Source organism: Crinia signifera, chromosome 19 (genome assembly GCF_055691185.1).
Source record: "Crinia signifera chromosome 19, ASM5569118v1, whole genome shotgun sequence".
In the NCBI taxonomy this organism is placed as follows: Eukaryota; Metazoa; Chordata; class Amphibia; order Anura; family Myobatrachidae; genus Crinia; species Crinia signifera.
In genome coordinates this window covers 117,199,489-117,219,696 of record NC_139226.1, presented here as the reverse complement: position 1 = coordinate 117,219,696, position 20,208 = coordinate 117,199,489, and the positions used below count along the sequence as shown (strand labels likewise).

General features: G+C 42.3%; 1 protein-coding gene across 1 annotated transcript; it reads right to left on the bottom strand.

Annotated features, from left to right (window-relative positions):
* Positions 1-3,157: 3,157 nt before the first annotated feature.
* On the bottom strand, positions 3,158-19,674 carry LOC146042090 (nicotinamide N-methyltransferase-like). The gene is made up of 4 exons (XM_083162003.1): positions 19,319-19,674; positions 18,306-18,483; positions 5,943-6,150; positions 3,158-3,621 (listed from the first exon to the last, which is right to left on the bottom strand). The coding sequence occupies exons 2-4, from the start codon at positions 18,454-18,456 to the stop codon at positions 3,201-3,203; spliced, it is 780 nt and encodes a 259-aa protein (XP_083018129.1). The 5' UTR covers positions 18,457-18,483; positions 19,319-19,674; the 3' UTR covers positions 3,158-3,200.
* Positions 19,675-20,208: the final 534 nt, after the last annotated feature.

Below are 20,208 nucleotides of genomic sequence, written 5' to 3'. Positions count from 1 at the left end.
TCGCTTAATTTAAGCCCTGCCCCTACTCGCAGACCCGCAAATCACAGCGTTTGCCTGTATTGGGGGCGGGGTTTTCCGTAATCAGCCCGGCCCTGCCCCCTGACCTGAAAATCCAGCTGCCCTCTCCGGGCTTCTCCCGGAGAGGCTATCCCAAAAAAGTCAGCAAGTATGGCTCAAGTCCCATAGGATTGTATGGTGTTTTTGCTCCTGGAACGGGTCGCACATGAGCGAGGCTAGTCGCAATTGTAATACATACATATGTGCAAACCCATTCACAGGTAAGATGAGCGGGACCAGTAGATAAGTAGGAGATTTATCGCAGAATTGTAGTATTAGGTGACACTCCTATCAATAATAGATATAAATAATCTAGAGATACTTGACACAAAATGTTTTATACATTTTGGAGCATATTTAATAGTGTCCAAGGTTGACATAAGTGCTGTACGCCGGACGATCTCAATAAGTTTTTTTAAAGTGGCAATCCTTTCAGGGGCGCTTCAAGAGAGAAGGAGGCCCGTGTGCAGCCACCTACGCCCGGACCCCCTCCTCTCTTCCATCCGCAGCATCCCAGCTGCTCAGCGCAATAGAGTCTGAGCATTAGAGCGCTTTGCGCGCAGACCATTGGAAAAATATCTGCCGCACCATTTTTTCCGGCAATGCTGCCTTCATCGTGGGAATCTGGATGGGTAGGTATTAAGAAATCAGTGCAGATTGCTTGATGTCCCCACCCCCCCCTGGGACTCAGGGGATGGCACCCAATTAAAATACGACACTGAATCCTTTGCAGGCTATGGTTTTGCCTTGTACTTGATTGCCGCTTTAAAAAACGTCTGAGATCGGCAACCATCCGCACCTCTGTCAAACACGGACCCCTATTACATACAGTATGTCGATTCCAACAAATGTTTTAATGACTGTATACTAATACTTGTTATATCAACTGCAGATGATACAAGTTGTAATGCAAATAACCTTCATTTCTTTTACCTTTTCCTTAGTACTGTCAAGTACTGTACTTGTGTTCTTAAGCTGGCCATAAGAGGACTGTCTGCACAATAAATAATATTTAGTAAATAATCAGCATAGATTTACAGCATAATGGATAGTTTTGCACCACCCTGCCCAAAAAAAAAAAATCTGACACCCCCCCATACATTTATTATATTTTTAATTACCTTAATTACCTGGTCTTTATCCAAGGTTGCATGCTCGTTGCCAGAGGTTTCATGCTCATTGCCAGGGGTTACATTCTCTTTGCTCTTTCTGCTTCTCAAAGTGCAATGGGTGACAAGTATAAGATGCGGTGGGGTAAATCTACAAATTGGTGATTCTGCCCATAGCAACCAATCATATTCTGTTATCCTTTACTGGGATGTAATACAAAATAATAGACAGAATGTGATTGGTTGCTTTGAGCAACATTGTCTCTTTTCATTTTTGAAGTTCTAGTGCAGGGGTCCTTAAACTATTTTGCTCTGGGACCCCATTAGACAATAAAAATAATGACAGGACCCAAGCAAGTTACTGCAGAAGGTCATCACATCACATGTGTAGTCAGCAGACAGCACAAACATGGCAGCATTGTGAAGGCACAGAGTGATGGGAGGAGTCTGATATACCATAACCCATCACATCACATGTGTAGTCAGCAGACAGCACATACATGGCAGCATTGTGGTGGCACAACATGATGTGAGGAGTCTAATATACCATAACCCATCACATAATACATGTGTAGTCAGCAGACAGCACATACATGGCAGCATTGTGGAGGCACAACATGATGGGAGGAGTCTAATATACCATAACCCATCACATCACACGTGTAGTCAGCAGACAGCACATACATGGCAGCATTGTGAAGGCACAGTGATGGGAGGAGTCTAATATACTATAACCCATCACATAATACATGTGTAGTCAGTAGACAGCACATACATGGCAGCATTGAGGAGGCACAGAGTGATGGGAGGAGTCTAATATACCATAACCTATCACATAATACATGTGTAGTCAGCAGACAGCACATTCATGGCAGCATTGTGGAGGCACAACATGATGCGAGGAGTCTAAAATAACAGACAACTCAACAGATTTTTCATACTCCTTGAATAACTAGCTGAGATCAGAGAAGTCATCAGACTGATGGTCAGCAACATGGAGTCGCGACCCCATGCTGAGAAGTTCAGGACCCACTTAGGGGTCAGGACCCACAGTTTGAGAACCGCTGCTCTAGTGAATTCAAAATACAGTATACATTATACATTACATAGTTACATAGTTACATAGTAGGTAAGGCTGAAAAAAGACTTGCGTCCATCTAGTTCAACCTGGTATAGATATCCATTGCTGATTTGGTAGGTTCTGGTATTTTACAGACAAATTATATTTCTTATTTGTACCCATGGATGTTTTTCTCCAGTAAATGTTTGTCCAACTTTGCCTTGAACGCATTTAATGAGCCAGCCGTTACCACCTCTCTGGGAAGAGAGTTCCAGAGTTTGACTGTTCTGACCGTAAAGAAATTCTTTCTACTAGCTGAATGAAATCTTTTTTCTTCTAATCTATACTCATGCCCTCGCGTCCTAGATTCCTTTCTAGTAGAAAATAGGGTGTGTGACAGTTCCTTATATTGGCCCTTGATATACTTGTACATGTTGAGCATGTCCCCCCTTAAACGTCTCTTTTCTAATGTAAATAGTCCCAAATTGCTTAATCTCTCCCCGTAGCTTAAATTCTCCATTCCCCTAATAAGCTGTGTTGCTCGCCTTTGGACTTTTTCTAATTCTATGATGTCCTTTTTATAGTGTGGGGCCCAGAACTGTACTCCGTACTCTAGGTGAGGTCTCACCAATGCTTTATACAGTGGCATAATTACCCTTGAGTCCCTAGTTTCCATTCCCCTCTTAATACATGCCAGAATTTTGTTGGCCTTTTTTGTAGCTACATTACAATGGGCACTACATCCTAGATTGCTGTCTATTTGGACTCCTAGATAACTTGTGTGTATTCTCTGGGAGATAATTTTTGCACTTGTCACAATTTATTTTTTTCATGGCGCAAATGGTCTTTTGTATAATTTTGAATAAGGCTTTAATATGTATAAAGCATAACAATGCAACAATGTATTATGAAATGCCTCTGTAAACATATTTGTATGACTCCAATGACATTGGAAGTATACGTTGAATCCGGGCTCATAGCTTACGGGCTAGAAGGCAGAAGACAGCTTTATTATCAAATACATCCTCCGGAAACCCAAAGTCTGTAGACATTTTATACACTTCAATCTCACATCCGCTCTCAGACACTGCTTCCTTGACAATCTTCTCACTGACTGACAGAACCGGAAATCTTGTCTCTCCGACCTTATAAGACGATGCCGCCAAGTACTCAATTATAACAAGATGACCACCTGGTTTGATTAGAGACACAATATTCTTAAGAGCAGATTTAAAGTCTGCAACGGTTTTGCAAGCACAAATAAGGCACCCTCCAATGAGCAAGCAGTTTGTCAGAGGAATGGAATTCGGATGCAGGGGATTGGTCTTGGTGACATCACACTTCATCAGTGACACTTTTCTTCTAATATTTTTTGCCTTCTCTTCAGGGGTGGTTCTAAAAAAGAGATTTTGGAAATATGTATTGTTTTCCAGCAATGATTATTAGACTGGATCAAGACTGTATGAATGGACAACACACCTCAACCTGTCTGGAGTTAGGCTTGCAGTACATGTATTAAGAAAAAAAAACATTGTTTACCCCAGCACACTGACTAATACCAGTAACCAGATTCTAGCATCGCTCAGATGCCAGATTAAGGTTTGTGGGGGCCCTGGGCAACACGGTTTGTGGGCCCCCCCGGGCGGTACCTTACGGGGATCGGTGCTGCGCTGGGTCCCTGCGGCGGATGTGAGGTCAGCAGCGGGGTCCCTGCGGCAGATGGGAACTAGTGGGAACTACTAGTTCCCATCCACCGCAGGGACCCCGCTGCGGACCTCGGCTCACATACACCGCAGGGACACGCTGCCACCCACCCACTGCACGTCCCGCTGCCTGCCATCCACCCACCACCGCCGTAGCAGTGGGGTGGCGGGGGCCCTAGAATGTGTGGGGGCCCTGGGGCGACCGTAACGTGGGTAATCCGCCTATGCTCAGAATGCTCAGCACATGTCCCCCTAAGCAGGCCCCCTTTAATTGTGTCTGTTTATTGCTGATTATGCACACAGTAGATTTGTGTTGTGTTGCTCTCTGTCCTTATGTGTCTGGTTTGTATGCCCAGACAAAAATGTTTATGTATCTTATACTATATATGTGTATATATAGTATTGCATACCTCCCAACTGTCCCGTTTTTCGCGGGACCATCCCGCTTTTTTGGGACGGTCCCTCCCGGGGTCGGCAGTGTCCCGTGGCGAGGGGGGACAGTTGGGAGTCCCCCCCAGCCTATCCAGAGCCGCAAACGGAAAAAATGGGGACATGTCCTAATCGCGGCTAATTGTCAAAATGCTGTGCGCTCATTAGCATGGGTGCGCTGGCGGCTCTGCCGCGCTAGTGTCCCTACTAAGAGGAACAGAAGTTGGAAGGTATGGTATTTTATTGTAAATAGTATTGTAAATAAATAAACACTAGTAGTATTGACACAGTTGTAATTTCCACACAATTTTCACTTTAAAGAAAAGAAGTTGATACAAGCACTATTTCAAAATACAACAGCGGTATCAACAGGAGAATCTCCTCAAGGAAGGCTTACGAGCTGAACCACATTGGAGCAAGCACAGACTGACTCACCAAACGCCAGGGGACCGTACACCCGCACCCTTAACGGAGACAGCCCGGAAGACCTTGGAGCTGAACGGGAGCAGAGCCGGACGCAAACTACGAACGGACCGATTGTGAGTAAGAGTAAGTAGGAGGCTGTGAGTGAGAAGAGAGGCAGGAGGAATCCCAGACAGATTAGGGGATGAGGCGCACACGGCAACACTGTTGGCCTTGCAGCCACCAGCGGTAGGCTGTGGTCGCAGCACGATGTGTGCCACACGTGCGGCGCCCAGACTGTCCGGAGATAAGCAGGGAGACACTGGCATACCCTAAACTGCACTGCCCCCCCCTCCTCCGTAAAACTGCACGCCACCACTGACTTTAAAAGAGGTACCTGAAGACGCAACATGTATATCTGATTAGTGGGACTCCGCATTCAGATACATTTTTAGACTGTTTGGGAACATATCGGACTTACGGCCAGCTGTATCACGCTTCAAAAGTGATAAAATGGAGTGATAAAATGGAGAGTGAAAAACAAAACAAAAAAACAGCCAGCCAATCAGCTCTTACCTGCCATATTACAGGCTGGGTTTGAAAAATAACAGGTAGGAGCTGATTGGCTGATTATTTTTCTTTCTCCACTTTATCACTTTTTGAAGCTTGATACATCTGGCCCAGAATTCCCCACACAATATTGGGCAGGTCATAGACCATTATTACCCACTTTGGCAAGACAGGCTGGGAGCCCGGTGCACAATTTGGGACACTGTGCTGTATGATTTGCCACAACCAGGGTGCTCATCATCTTTGCAGAATACCGCTGTTGTATTTTGAAATAGTGCTTGTATCAACCCCCTTTCTTTAAAGCACATTTTTTTTAAATTATTGAAATCGGTTCTAGTCAGACCGTTCCAGTGTTTGCAGCTAGTCCAAATCCCTTACTCGGTGCGCAGGAACACAACTTCCATATTTCTTTATTGCAGATTATGGTAAAGGTGCCTGAGGCTAGAGAAGCATAATCCCTGACACACAGTATTCCATGTATCGAGGCTAATTGGATAGCCATGGGCAAATTCATTATCTGCAGTACATTACCGCAGCTAATTGACTACTGGCCATGGAGTAAGACAAACGTATTTAAGTCTATGAAGTTAATTCATCTTACTATATACCTACCGGTTGTTTTGAAGTTCACAGACATATTTTAAGAATGGAGACCAGTCAAAAGCATCCATGCTATCTTTCAGCCATTTTTCAATTTCTTGAAGGTTGCTTTCGGAATAATCGGTAAGGTAGATGGTGTCAAAGCTTTCAGAGGCAGGTATGATATGGTGTATAGAGGGGCCTACACCAATCTCTATCAAGCTCTTTCCTTTAACACAACCTAATGGGAAAGAAATCAAGCATTTTATCTTCTGTAAACTGAATAACAAAAGGGAGAGAAAAAATATATAACAAGCCAATTAGACTCACCATAAATAGCAACAGAATAGAATATGATTCCATTTTGCATGGACAGATATTATGGACAGTACACATTAATGGCTGTATAACCCACCAATATACAGTTGTGCTCATAAGGTTACATACCATAGCAGAATTTGAGATTTTCTGGCCATTTGACAGAGAATATGAATGATAACTCACAAATGTTTTTTTGTCACTCATGGTTAGTGGTTGGGTGAAGCCATTTATTGTCAAACAACTGTGTTTACTTTTTTTAAATCATAATGACAACAGAAACTACCCAAATGACCCTGATCAAAAGTTTACATACCCCAGTTCTTAATACCGTGTATTGCCCCCTCTAACATCAATGACAGCTTAAAGTTTTTTGCGGTAGTTGTAGACGAGGCTCTTTATTTTCTCAGATGGTAAAGCTGCCCATTCTTCTTGGCAAAAAGCCTCCAGTTCCTGTAAATTCTTGGGATGTCTTGCATGAACTGCACGTTTGAGATCTCCCCCGTGTGGCTCAATGATATTGAGGTCAGGAGACTGAGATGGCCACTCCAGAACCTTCACTATATTCTGCTGTAGCCAATGACAGGTTGACTTGGCCTTGTGTTTTGGATCATTGTCATACAGGAAAAAAAATATTATTTCCTTGCAGGCTGCAGGATTGGGGATAAGTGAATCCACAGCTAGCAGGAACCCCAGCGCTTTAAGTCTAAGCCGTATAAAAAGGTATCACTCTGGTGTTGTAGATATATCGGATATATATCAGCTGCTGCAGATCACACCTGTGGGTTTGCCTTTACCCACAAATAATCAACACTAGGAAACAAAGGAAAAAAGAGGGGGTGGTGTGTATTGCGCTGCTGAATATATGTTTAAGTTTTAGGGATATACTCCAAACAGATGACCAATGTGCATTTTCTCCGTCTTGAGAAAGTCTCCACGTTGCTAAGGAGACGAAACGCGTTGACGTCATCATACCGGGACGTTGGGGCTGTCCGCTGCCGCCTACAAACACGCTGTATACACGGTTCTCTGGCGCTCTACTAGGACAAGCGCACATCTAATAATACTGCCGCCTGTACATTCGGGAGGCTCGGTCCCCCTGGGAAGGAACCACCAGCTGCCGGCACCTAAGAGAGGTGGCCCACAGATGACAACTACCGGCCGCCCTCCTCCCTCCGTGAACGGAGCAACCAACAGACCTGGCAAGTGTTACCGATCACTGCATAAACAGGGTGAGATAAAACCTAGAAACCCTGTATTTAACTGCTGCATACCCATTGCTATCTGTGTGGAGTCCAGCCACATTCCATCGTTATTGCATGTTACTCACATGCTAAGTGACTGTTGACCTTATATCATTTCATTCTACCAACAATAACTTTCTATCGGACTCTTAATCCACTAACCAATACTAACCAATATCAGGATAACAGCATTTCTGTGAGACGCTTATTAACCATCTGGCTCTTAACCATTTGTGTGGCCTACTAACAGAGGAGCACCCCCAGCAATCGTCCAATCCTAGTCCTATTAAGGACTGCTCATTATTAGGCTCTACAACAACAGCCTACAATTCCCCTTTTTTATCCTGTTTATTTTAATCAATTTATCAAATACAGATATACCGTATCTATTTTTACCTTGATTGTGTTTATTATTTTTCTTATATATATATTTTTTATATATCTTTTTTGTTTTTCTTATGTATTGTATTTTATGTATTGCTTGATGTTATTTAATATATAAAATTTATACTGTATTAAGCAGTGTGTCCGTGTCACTCAATCTCTGCACATTGGTCATCTGTTTGGAGTATATCCCTAAAACTTATACATATATTCAGCAGCGCAATACACACCACCCCCTCTTTTTTCCTTTGGATCATTGTCATGTTGGAACGTCCAAATATGTCACATGCGCAGCTTCTGGGCTGATGAGTGCAAATTTTCCTCCAGTATTTTCTGATAACATGCTGCATTCATACTGCCATCAATTTTGACCAAGTTTCCAGTGCCTTTGTAGCTCACATATCCTCAAAACATCAGGGATCCACCTACGTGTTTCACAGTAGGTATGGTGTACCTTTCATCATAGGCCTTGTTGACTCCTCTCCAATTGTAAAGTTTATGGCTGTGGCCAAAAAGTTAAGTTTTGTTCTCATCTCTCCAAATTACTTGGTTCCAGAAGTTTTGAGGCTTGTCTCTGCGCTAATTGGAGTATTGTAAGCAGGATGTTTTGTGTTATTTGCGTAGTAATGGCTTTCTTCTGGCGACTTGACCATGCAGCCCATTTTTGCTTCAAATGCCTCCTTATTGTACATCTTGAAACAACCACACCACTTTTTTTTCAGAGTCCTGTATTTCAGCTGAAGTTACAGTATTTGTGGATTTTTCTTTGCATCCCGAAAATTTTTCCTGGCAGTTGTGGCTGAAATATTTTGTTGGTCTACCCTCATTTTCCACTTCTTAATTAGAGTTTGAACACTACAGATTGGCATTCTCAATTGCTTGGATATCTTTTTATATCCCTTTCCTGTTTTATACAGCTCAATTACCTTTTACCACAGATCCTTTGACAGTTCTTTTGCTTTCCCCCATGAATCCAGGCATGTCAGTGCAGCACTGGATGAAAGATGCAAGGGTCTTTCAGGAGACCAGAGACTCACTGACCTTTTACACACACATTGATTACAAGCAAACAGATCACAGGTGAGGATGGTTATATTTAGTAGCCATTGAAACCTGTTTGTGTCAACTTGTGTGCATGTTTTCAGGCCAAAATCTCCAGGGTATGTAAACTTTTGATCAGGGTCATTTGGGTAGTTTCTGTTGTCATTATGATTTAAAAATAGTAAACACATTTGTTTGACAATAAATTACTTCACCCAACCACTTACCATGAGTGAAAGAAAAGTTTGTGAGTTATCATTCATATTCTCTAACAAATGTCCAGAAAATCACATATTCTTCTAGGGCAGTGGTTCCCAACCTTTTTTCTCTCCCGTACCCCTTGATTTGGCTTTTCATTGATGAGTACCCCTCCTCTCAATTTAAAATATAGACAGTACTTATGAGTGGAGTGGAAGTGAGCAGTATGCGTATCCTTATGCATGTCCTTATATTAAGGAGTAGCGTACAGAAATTGTGAACTTCCGTGTCTGGCCGCTGGTTGTGTATCGTCTCCAGGGTTCCCACTTACACCTGTAGGATTAATGCCGCTGCTTCTTCCACCCGTGTCAGTGCAGGGCAGATGATCGCTGATGTCTGAGGGCAGCACGGGTAGCTCCCATTGGATTGCTGGTCAGGCAAAAGCACAATGAGACGCTGATGACGCTGAAGACAGAACCATAAGTGACACAACATGGTTATTCTCCATAGCAATGGGTCTTCTTCTTCTGCCGTCAAAATACTTTGTTTCATCTTCCGCCATTACCAATATTATTTTCAAGTACCCCCAACTGGTCTGCAGAGTACCCCAAGTTGGGAACCACTGTTCTAGGGTATGTAAACTTATGAGCACAACTGAATATGATCTTATAAAATATAAGTCTACATTGGATATATTGGTTATGAATGAGAGGCATGTGAATATATTGGCTATATGATACTATCCACTGTATATTGGCACACAATGCTATGTGGAGTGTTTTGGTTATATTGCTCCTTTGGGTTCAGTATGATTTCCCAACAGTAATATGTCCACTATTGGCCAACATTCATAATACTGACCTGGTCAAAAATGCCTATACAGTCTACATGCCGACATTTATGTCAAAGAGTCAACAGATTTTATTGGGGGTATCTATGTCGACATAGGTCGACATGGACACCATATAAGTGTAAATCATCCCCTCGCATGGCTCACTGCGCTCAGAACTCAATAATAATTTGACTATGCCTATATATTGTGAGTTTCAAAGAAAATATCATGAAAAACTCATGTCGACATATTGATCCCGTCAACATTTTAGATGTCGGCATTTAGCCTGTGTTGGTATTTTGACCATATGAGTATTGTGAATGTTGGCCTTTTGAGCTTGTCAGTATTTTGAATGCTGGCCAATGGTGGTTGGTGATTTGATTGACAGTATTTTGACAGTCGGTAATATGACTGCATACTCTTTCCTTTAGTTGTATGTGAGGTTATAAGAAAGTATGTTATTATTATTGTTTATTTATACGGCACCACAATGGTGGCAATAATCAGGGTGACATATATATATATATATATATATATATATATATATATATATATATATACTAGCTCCAATAGACCGGCACACTCACTCTGCTCCCACGCTGGAAAATACTCTGCTGGGTGCCCGCACTAAAATGATTCATACAAACACTGGTGGATGGTGCAGCACTCCCCGCAATTCATGACAGTAAACGGGTTTAGTAAGCTTACTAAACCCGTTTACTGTCATGAATTGCGGGGAGTGCTGCACCATCCACCAGTGTTTGTATATATATATATATATATATATATATACAGATGGGGCCGGTTTTATCTTTGCTGGTGAACCGCCAGCAGCATGCTGCTGGCGATCCGCCAGCAACACGGCGCTCCATCTGACTGAGACGCGCGTGCGTCCCCCACGCACGCGCGTCTCAGTATCCGGGCGGCAGGGCGGTGAGGCGGACGCAATACTGTCCGCCTCCCGCTGGATATGCTGGGGGGGATCCGAGGAGGCTGCGGGGGGGGGGGTGTGCGGTCGCCCGGTGTGGGCACCGGTCGACCGAGGGCAGCACTGTCGGAAGGGGACGCGCATGCACTTCGTGCGCGCGCATCCCTTTCCGGCATACAGAAGGCGGGGATGCAGGTGATGGCGATGGCGACGCCATCACCTGCAAAGATGAATCCCGATACATCTGTATATATTGTTCCAAGTTGTCCGGCACACTTGCCCATCAATATGTAATACTTTTACCCGGTGCCTTCTCCAATAAATCATGTAATTAATTAGTCATAAGCGGCACTCCAAGGTAGCATAGATTCAATAAGACACCAGACAGGTGTTGAATTCTAAGTTTCGGTTTATTCCAACCGTCATCAGGAATGTTCCTGATGATGGTTGGAATAAACCGAAACGTAGAATTCAACACTTGTCTGGTGTCTTATTGAACCTATGCTACCTTGGAGTGCCGCTTATGACTATATATATATATATATATATATATATATATATATATATATATATATATATATATATATATATATATTCTAAGAAATGCACAGGAGGATAGAGAGCCCTGCTCATGAGAGCTTACATTCTACAGGGGAGGGTTAGACAGACAGGGGTGGCACAGAAGGGGTAGAAGTGCGCATAAACAGAAGGTTAGGATGAGAGATGGTTGAGTTTTATGTTGACTGTTGCTTAGATCAGTGGTTCTTAACCTCGGTCCTCAAGGACCCCCAACAGTGCATGTTTTCCAGGTCTCCACACAGAATCGCAATTAATTAATTAGATGAACTTGTGGATCTTTTAAAATGTGTTAGTAATGAGAGCACTTGTGCACCTGCAGGGTGACCTGGAAAACATGAACTGTTGGGGGTACTTCAGGACCGAGGATGAGAACCACTGGCTTAGAGCACGTACATAAACATAATATTTCTTATGTAATGTGGATATTATACACAGGTGCAAGGTAGACGGGGACAGTGTCTCACCTGTCATAAGCCAGTTTACTGCAAAGTTTTGACTATAAAAATCATTAGAATATTACAAAGAAGATATTTATAATATTCTATCTATTTTTCGTATTCTTTTTATAGTGAAAACTTTGGAGTATATTGGAGTATGGCACAAGATGCTCTACGTAACCTGCCTCACCTGACTGATCACTAATGTGTATGTGTGCGTGTGGTAGGATGTGTTAATAACTAATAATTAATAAATATAATAGGGGAAATTTACTAAGAATATGAATACGATATATCGTATTCGTATTCTTAATACGAATGAATAAGATTCAGCCGTATGCAAATTTGTGTTTCAGAGGATAATTTACAAAGCAGTCAAATACGACTACTTTGTAAACCCCCGATGGCGTATTGATTCGTATTAGCGGCCATATGTACGGTCGCTAATACGAATCTGTCTAGCCAGTCTGCAAAGATCAGTCAGATCCGTGCAGGCTGCAATGTGTAAAAAAACCCAGAAAAATAAATAAATAAATAAAAAAAAATGGCGTGGGGGCCACCCCATGGCCATAACCAGCACCAGGCTGAAAGAGCGGGGGGCTGGTAAAAAAAATTAATGAAACTTGCCAAATAGGGGTTCCCCGATTTTTTTAAAACCAGCCTCAGGCTCCAGGGCCGGGGCTGGTTCCCAAAATACGGGGGACAAAATGACTAGGGGTCCCCCGTATTTTAAGTACCAGCCCCAGGCCCAACCAGCCAGCAGGGTAATGCCCCAGCCGGGGGACACTTATTATATAAGGCACTGTGGCCAAAGCATTAACCCTGCCGACCAGTCAGCCTGGTCAGGGGTCCAGGAGGGGGGACCCCCCCCCTCCAGGACTTACATGGCCTGGCTGAAGCCTGGTGCTGTCCCCGGTGACCCTGGAGCGGTGGTCACCTGGCTGATAAAATGGTGTAAAAAAAATAGAATAAACTATTGTCTAATACTGTGGAACTATGAGTCCTAGCAAGCCTCCCCTGCATGCTGGGACTTGGAGAACCACAAGTCCCAGCATGCGGGGCATTAAAGGGCTGGCTGGCACTTGTAGTTCCACATTATTAAAAATAGTGAAATAAACACACTGACACACATTATAAATAAAAACTTTATTTCATCCAAAGCCCATACACACTGATACTTACCTATCTTGATCCCGTAGGTAGGTGTTTGGTGTCCTGGGGGTCCGGGGTCCAGTGTCCTGGTCCGGTGTCCGGTATCTGACGAAATCCATAGGGGACCTGTGGAAGGAAATTATACTTACAAGCAGGGGCTGGCTGGCAACTTTTAGCCTTGTGGGGCAAGTACAGAGCACTGGCCCATAAGTAACAGCGCATCGTTAAATTTAAGTTTTGCGATTTAAAAATATGTTTTAATCCAGGTTTGTGGCGGGGGGTGGGCTCTAGAGGTGCTGCGCCAGTGGTGCACACCTGGACACCACTGGCGCGCACCTATTGTATATTAGTGGTACGCCCAGAGATTTTCCGGGCTCAGCTGCGTGTACGGTCGGCGTGCGCTTCGCTAGTGACAAAGCTCACTAGCAAAGCGTACGCCGACTGTACACTCTGTGGTGTGCTCCCACTTCCCCTCCCTTACATTATTGCATCTTGATCTGTATTTTTTTTTCTAGCGGTAACTGCATTAAGCACTGATCTGCGGCAGACTAGCACGGAGTATATCAGTTGACTCCAGTACTTTTTATGTAGTGGCTCACAGCCCTACAGGCTTACCCGGCCACTGCTGCACACGGTACTGAGAACCGGCCACGTCATTTTCGTGCCGACACGACAAGCGGGCGCAGTGTATTTCACTATGACACTGCGAGCCCCGCTGTCCTGGCTGACGGACCGGTCATAGGGCACCTCTCAAACTGCTTAGTGTGCTGTGCTCCTAGCTATTTTTATGGTGTATTTACACTGCCTGAGCCCAGGGTAACACCAGATAACTTTCTGGGTACCCGATTGGTGCATTTAGCAGGCCCGTATATTTCACCACTCTGATTAAGATAATATCGCATGGTGTGTGACCATATATTTGTGGGTACTTTTCACCTCCCAGCTTTAAAATGGATATTTTATTGTATTGCTGATTTTTTTTACTCTTAGAACATTTTGCAGTTACTAGCGGTATGCTAGTAACTGCAAAAAGTTCTAAGAGTAAAACAAAATCAGCAATACTTGCTACTAAGTTACAGAACAATACATGATTGCAGCTCAAATAAAAACAACATTTATATACATTTTGAGGAGTGGGACCCCACGGCTATAAGGATATCTTTATCCTTTTTTACATGTCTATGTTATATGTCTGTACTGTGTTTTTTATTTTCGCTATAGATTTTAGGAAATAAAATAATAAAGGTTATGTTTTATTATACCCTTTGGTGCATCACAAAGTGACATTCTCCTCCTTGCTCCCCAATAAATTTTGCCTTGCAGGTTTCTGCCAAATACGACAGGAAAATAAAGTGTATTTTCCTGGTGTATTTGGCTATCAATTCGCGGCCGTTTTACGCTAATTAGCGGCCGTATTTTCAATCTGGACGCTTAGTAAATTAGGAATCACCATTCTTTTGAATGGTGATTCCTATTCGTATTCTATCGATGGTGTATTCATTTGTATTTGTAAATACAAATACGTATGTCCCATCAATACGAATACGAAAAATCTTATTTTTGGCACAGTAAATGGCAAAAATCCGAATACGCCAAGAAAATTTGTATTTTACTATGGAAAATATGAATTTAGTTTAGTAAATTTCCCTCAATATGTCAAGTCCCATACACACAGGGCAACCTGGCACTTTTGCTGACGTGCTCCAGCGCTATTGCACAGCACACATTGCATTGCACCCACGATGAACACCGCAAAGCTGAGTGATCGTGCTGAGCGGGGCTTTTCCTTTGTTTAATAGGCAAAGCCCCACAATCTAGGGAAAGCCAGTGTAAGCACTGGCTTTCCCTGCAGGTGATATCGACGGGATGGGAACACGCATCGCCATCACTTGAAGGCATACAAAAGTAGCGAACTCTGCTCCTTTTCTAAGTGATCTAGTCAGATCGCTTAGAGAAGGGTCTGAAATCACCCCGTTTGTATGCCCTTTTACTTTAAACATCCTGGCCAAAGGGTGACATTCTGCAAATGTCAAAAATGTGGTGTTCACATTACGTGTATAACTACATTCCTCGCCATTCCAGATATTCTAGAAATTAGATAGAAGAACAGATTCTGATCTTTTAATTGCATATAGGTTTACATAAGCATGCAATTAGGAGAGATGAAAGTATTTAAAATATGTGTATGAGTTCATTTTCTACATACTACAGGTTGAGTATCCCTTATCCAAAATGCTCGGGACCAGGAGAATTTTGGATAATGGGTTGTTCCGTATTTCAGAATATTTTTGTATTTCAATGATGTATTTTGAAGTATCTTGCATTTATGTTGTGCAAACACATCAAACACATGAAATACACACATATATTTTATTTGTTCAAAAAACAAGGTTTCAAAACATGAAACAAAATTTGTGTACTATCTCAGATACTGAATTTAAATGGCAAGCAATACTTTTCTTGCACATGTATAGTGCCAGTTACATATAATGTCCCCAATAGAGCTGTTACAAATGTCCCCACTAATACGTTAGCAAAATAATTAAAAAAAATTCACTTTCTGGAATGTTTGGTTTTCGGAATAATTCGGATAACGGATATTCGGATACGGGATACTCAACCTGTATATGTTAACTAAAATATTTAAAGGTGGGTTTTTAGTATTTTTCTCACACAGCTAATAGCTATAGAACAAAGATGCAGATAAAATGCCACATGTACAGTACAAGTTGAGTATTCCTTATCCAAAATGCTTGGGAACCAGAAGATTTTTGGATAATGGATTATTCCGTATTTTGAAATATTTTTATATTTGAATGAGGTATCTTGCATTTATGTTGTAAAAACACATCAAACACATGAAATGTACACAAATATAAAATACAATTTGGAGACTATGGTTTTCGGAATAATTTGCATAAGGGATATTTGGATAAGGGATACTCGACCTGTATAAACTCATAAAATGTGGTTGATAACATTCAGCAGTTATAGCATGTCAGTCCATAATGACTGAAGAAGACCACTCTGCTGTCAGTTGACATATGTTTAGCATCTATCAACTATAAATGCATAAAAAACACAAGCTTTTCTGTGCTTCTGTGAAAACCACAAAAACAAATGCAAATGCCTGGGCTTTTGTTTTATATATTTTTTTTTGCTTTGTTTTTCTTTTGCATTTTTTTGTTCTTGTCATTTGTTTTTTTTTGTTTTTTTTTTTAAATGAAAGTTGTTTTCAGATTTCATTTAGATTTAAAAACAGTGAAATGAATAATGAATGAATGAATATAAATGAATGAATAAAAAATTTGTAATTCTAGATATATGAACGGCCTCATAGACAGAAAACATAAAACAGACTAATATCTTGCTAAATATTTCTTAATGAAATCAATAATTCAAACCGAAAATTTTACACAATTTATTTACGTTTTATTTAAAACATTTAAGGTAGGATTTAAAATTTGTTCCACTTCAGTCCAATTTTCATTTTCCATAAAATTGGAATTATAATGCAGTATAATGTAGTATAAAATATGCAAAATAAATGAGGTATAGGATTCTGCCACAGTATAGATATTGGTACTTATGTAATATCTGGACTCCCGTTTTTCTTATGACACCGCATACCCTTGCGGGGCTCGCTGCGCTCACCACGCTTCGGGCACGGTGGCTCGCTGCGCTCGCCACACTGTATAAAGTCAACTCCATGCGTAGTTGGATAGTAGGGGTATGAAAAAATGGGGTGCATTTAACATGGGAGTCCAGATAATACATAAGTACCTAGATATTCTATTAGATTAATTAATGTGTTGCCATGGCTTTGCAATAGGTGGCAAAGCTGCATTTTGCTGCATCACCCACAATCCCTCAATGGGCAGTGCTGTCATGGTGCAATTTGCGGTAACCATTTGCTAAATGAGTGGTTATAGGACAGAAACCAGCTCTTTTGGGAGTCCAGGAGAAATAAGTGAAATGTGTATTTTTCCAAGACATCCCAGGAGGCTAGGTAAGAACTGCATGAATATAGCAGAGGTTAAAAGCCATCTGTATTGTGTAGCGTTCAAAGCCCTTGCAATAAAACTGTAGTGAAATGTTATTCAGTCATAAGAAACAGCATGTCAGTAATGCCTATTATCCTCCTGACACTACTACACCTCACGCACATGAAAAGGAGATAACTACAGTGAATGCTTCTTCGTGTCAACATAGTGAACCCTATATTAGGTCAGTAAACCCCTTAGCAATCACCATGTCAGTATCAGGTCATTGTAAAAAAAAATCTAGTTCCATTTTGCAGTTTGAACAGTCTTCATGCGAATGGCTGCTTAGCATACACATCCATTCATAACCTTGCATGTGCGAGCGGAATCATTCCATGATGACCATCCAATGATTTCTCTAGCACTCACAGAGTGAAGTGGGCGGGCAGCTGACATCCGGTGAAAACAGCTGCCCGCCCCCGGCACCTGCATCATGAGCGCATTTCCATGGGAACGCCCAGCATTTTCATGGAGACGCCCATGAATAGCTGGGCATTCCCATGGGCGCAACCCCGTTGCCGTCAACCTTCTCCCCCCACCCACACTACTAGGTACCAACAAGCTGTCGAATAAACAATTTGCTGTGCCCACTCACACAAAGCGGCTGCACATGCGCATAAAAGTTTATGCACATGCACAATTGCTAAACATTGCTCCCCTGTGTGAGCGCGCAGGGGAGCAATGCGACCAGAATGACCTCATTAGTATATACAGTCAAGAAATAATAATAAAAAAACACAGCACATGGATGATTTTGAAGCTTTGTAACATGAATATTTATCTTGTGGCCCTAGGCTATTGTAAACAATTTAATTAAATGTGACTTAAATTAATATGTTCAAAAAGTTGTATATATATATATATCCATTTGTTTGTATGCAAATATCTTCGACAGCTCCTACTAAAAGGGGACAAAGCGAAAGAGCGATAAATATAAAAAAAAATGTTTTGTAGTAAAATTTGGTTTGAACTTTTTATTTGTCTAACCAGGGCTTTTTTTTATATTTTCTTTACTGCATTTGTGGTCTGTTCACCAAATAATTTGCTTATACTGTATATAAAAATGTCTACACATTACAAAATCAGACCCACGTACCACCGGGTAGCCATGACCATCATCCCCGGTACACAGCAATAATGTTGATCCTCTGAAATGTGAAATATAACTATCCAATTAATTTTCCCTGCTCCATAGACCTGACCCACCATGAACATTGTTGCTCTGCAAATGATGACATACCTGATGAAAATACATCATTCAGAAATGTGAGCAAAAACATTGTTTCTTTATCAATTTCCTGGGTTTTGGGGTCTACTCCATAGTACATATCCAGATATTTCCTTGCATCAAAAGTGTTGTCATAATCAGGATCTTCCGGTACAGACTCCATGTTTCACTTCAGCTAACTCGTTCAATTCTGAAAATGAATGAACACATTCCAGTTATATAGGGTGTACTACGAGAATATCGGTTTCATAATTCCACCTCCGTGCCTCATTTGTGGCGGTTTTGGTAGCTGTATGCTATTGAATACTGAAGCCGAATGGACAGCAACCACTACAAAGAACTAAAACATGACGTAAATCCAGCATGAGAAGCCTTGTAAATCATATGACGCCTGATAAAATGACACAATACAATCTGTGCAACGTTTACATCATAAGCATCCTGATGTAATGTTGCATTAGTGGAATGTGACATCCTCTGACCTTATAAATGTATTAATGTAATATGTTGGACTTCATCACCAAATATTGGTTGCTGTATATTTATTCCCTTGGAAGAGACTGCATATATTAGCTTCCCTCACAGAGGGAATACAGCAATGGGTTAATATAACCTACAATAAATGTATGTTCAGGACACTTTTCATAGAAAAGGGATCTATAAGTAATAATTTCTCCAGTGAAGAAATTTCCCCTCAAGAACACCCCTCAAAGCAGGAGAAGTGGACTGTGCTGGACAGTCTGCTCTATGGCAGAGACTGATGGATTGTACTATTTTCCCTGCTCTGGAGGGAGACCCTCTTTTCCCGAATTGCTGACACTGGGGTGTCATGGAATAATAAAGCTGGGGGTGCTTGCGCTCAGCACGAGCCCCGTTGTGAGCCCTTTTAAAGAGAGGAGATATAAGGGGGCACAGGAGGCAGAGCGAGTGAGCTGAGGGAAGGCTGAGGTGACGGAGGACGGGAACTGTCGGATGCGCGCTGAGGTAACTGACAGCGCAGCACCACATCGCAGGTTGAGGCTTACCAGCGGCGAACAGTGAAGACGCAGGCTGGGTGGTGACGCAGGACCTGAGAGACAGTCCTGGGCGGCATCTGCGGCAGACTGACACCCGGAGGAGGCTGAGTTATCCGGAGGGCGGCAACTAGATGGAGGTCGGGCAGAGAGCTGCATCCTAGTGACGGCAAGGGGGAGTGGTGAGTGACAACCAGCCAGAGGCGTAACTAGATATTCGTAGGCCCCATAGCAAAAGTTTGTAAGGGCCCCCTATTTAGCAACTGATGGTGATAAATGTATGCAAAACATATTAGTTTGACAGCAAAGATGGGCCCCCTTCAGCTCTGGGCCCCATAGCAGCTGCACCCCCTGCACCTATGGTAGTTACGCCCCTGCAACCAGCCCCACGGCAGCTAGGTAAACTACGTGACAGCCTGTCTTCCCCACCGCAATATAGATAGATAAACGGACATTCTCAGTGTAGCCCAGGGCAGCCAGAGGTCAGCGTATCCAAGCTGGTGCAACCAAGTTAACTCCTTGTATCCCTCTGAGCCTGATACAGTGCATACTAAATCTGCAGTCTGTGGAGGAAATTGCTAATTAAGTCTGTGTAGCCCGTGTTAACACTCAGCCAGTTGACTGGGAGAGAGGAGAGTGAGGGAGCAGTGCATTCTTCAGTCATTCATTAGCATCCTGCAATTAAAATATTCTTCCTAATACAGACAGCTGGAACAAGGACTTAGTATTCAGCACGGTATTGCAGACAGTACAGTATATGAAGTAAGGAATGGTCACCTTTAGACTTTGCTTTCAGCCAGGGGCGTAACTACATATTCGTGGGCCCCATAGCAAAAGTTTGTAAGGGCCCCCTATTTAGCAACTGATGGTGATAAATGTATGTAAAACATATTACTTAGACC

What these genes read in the sequence shown, in the direction of transcription:
- LOC146042090 (XM_083162003.1), bottom strand. Translation starts at nt 18,456, where the DNA reads ATGGAGTCTGTACCGGAAGATCCTGATTATGACAACACTTTTGATGCA. An exon ending in GAATGATGTATTTTCATCAG is followed by an intron (nt 6,151 to 18,305) that starts GTATGTCATCAT and finishes CTTTCCCATTAG; the next exon opens with GTTGTGTTAAAGGAAAGAGC. An exon ending in TGTGAACTTCAAAACAACCG is followed by an intron (nt 3,622 to 5,942) that starts GTAGGTATATAG and finishes TCTCTTTTTTAG; the next exon opens with AACCACCCCTGAAGAGAAGG.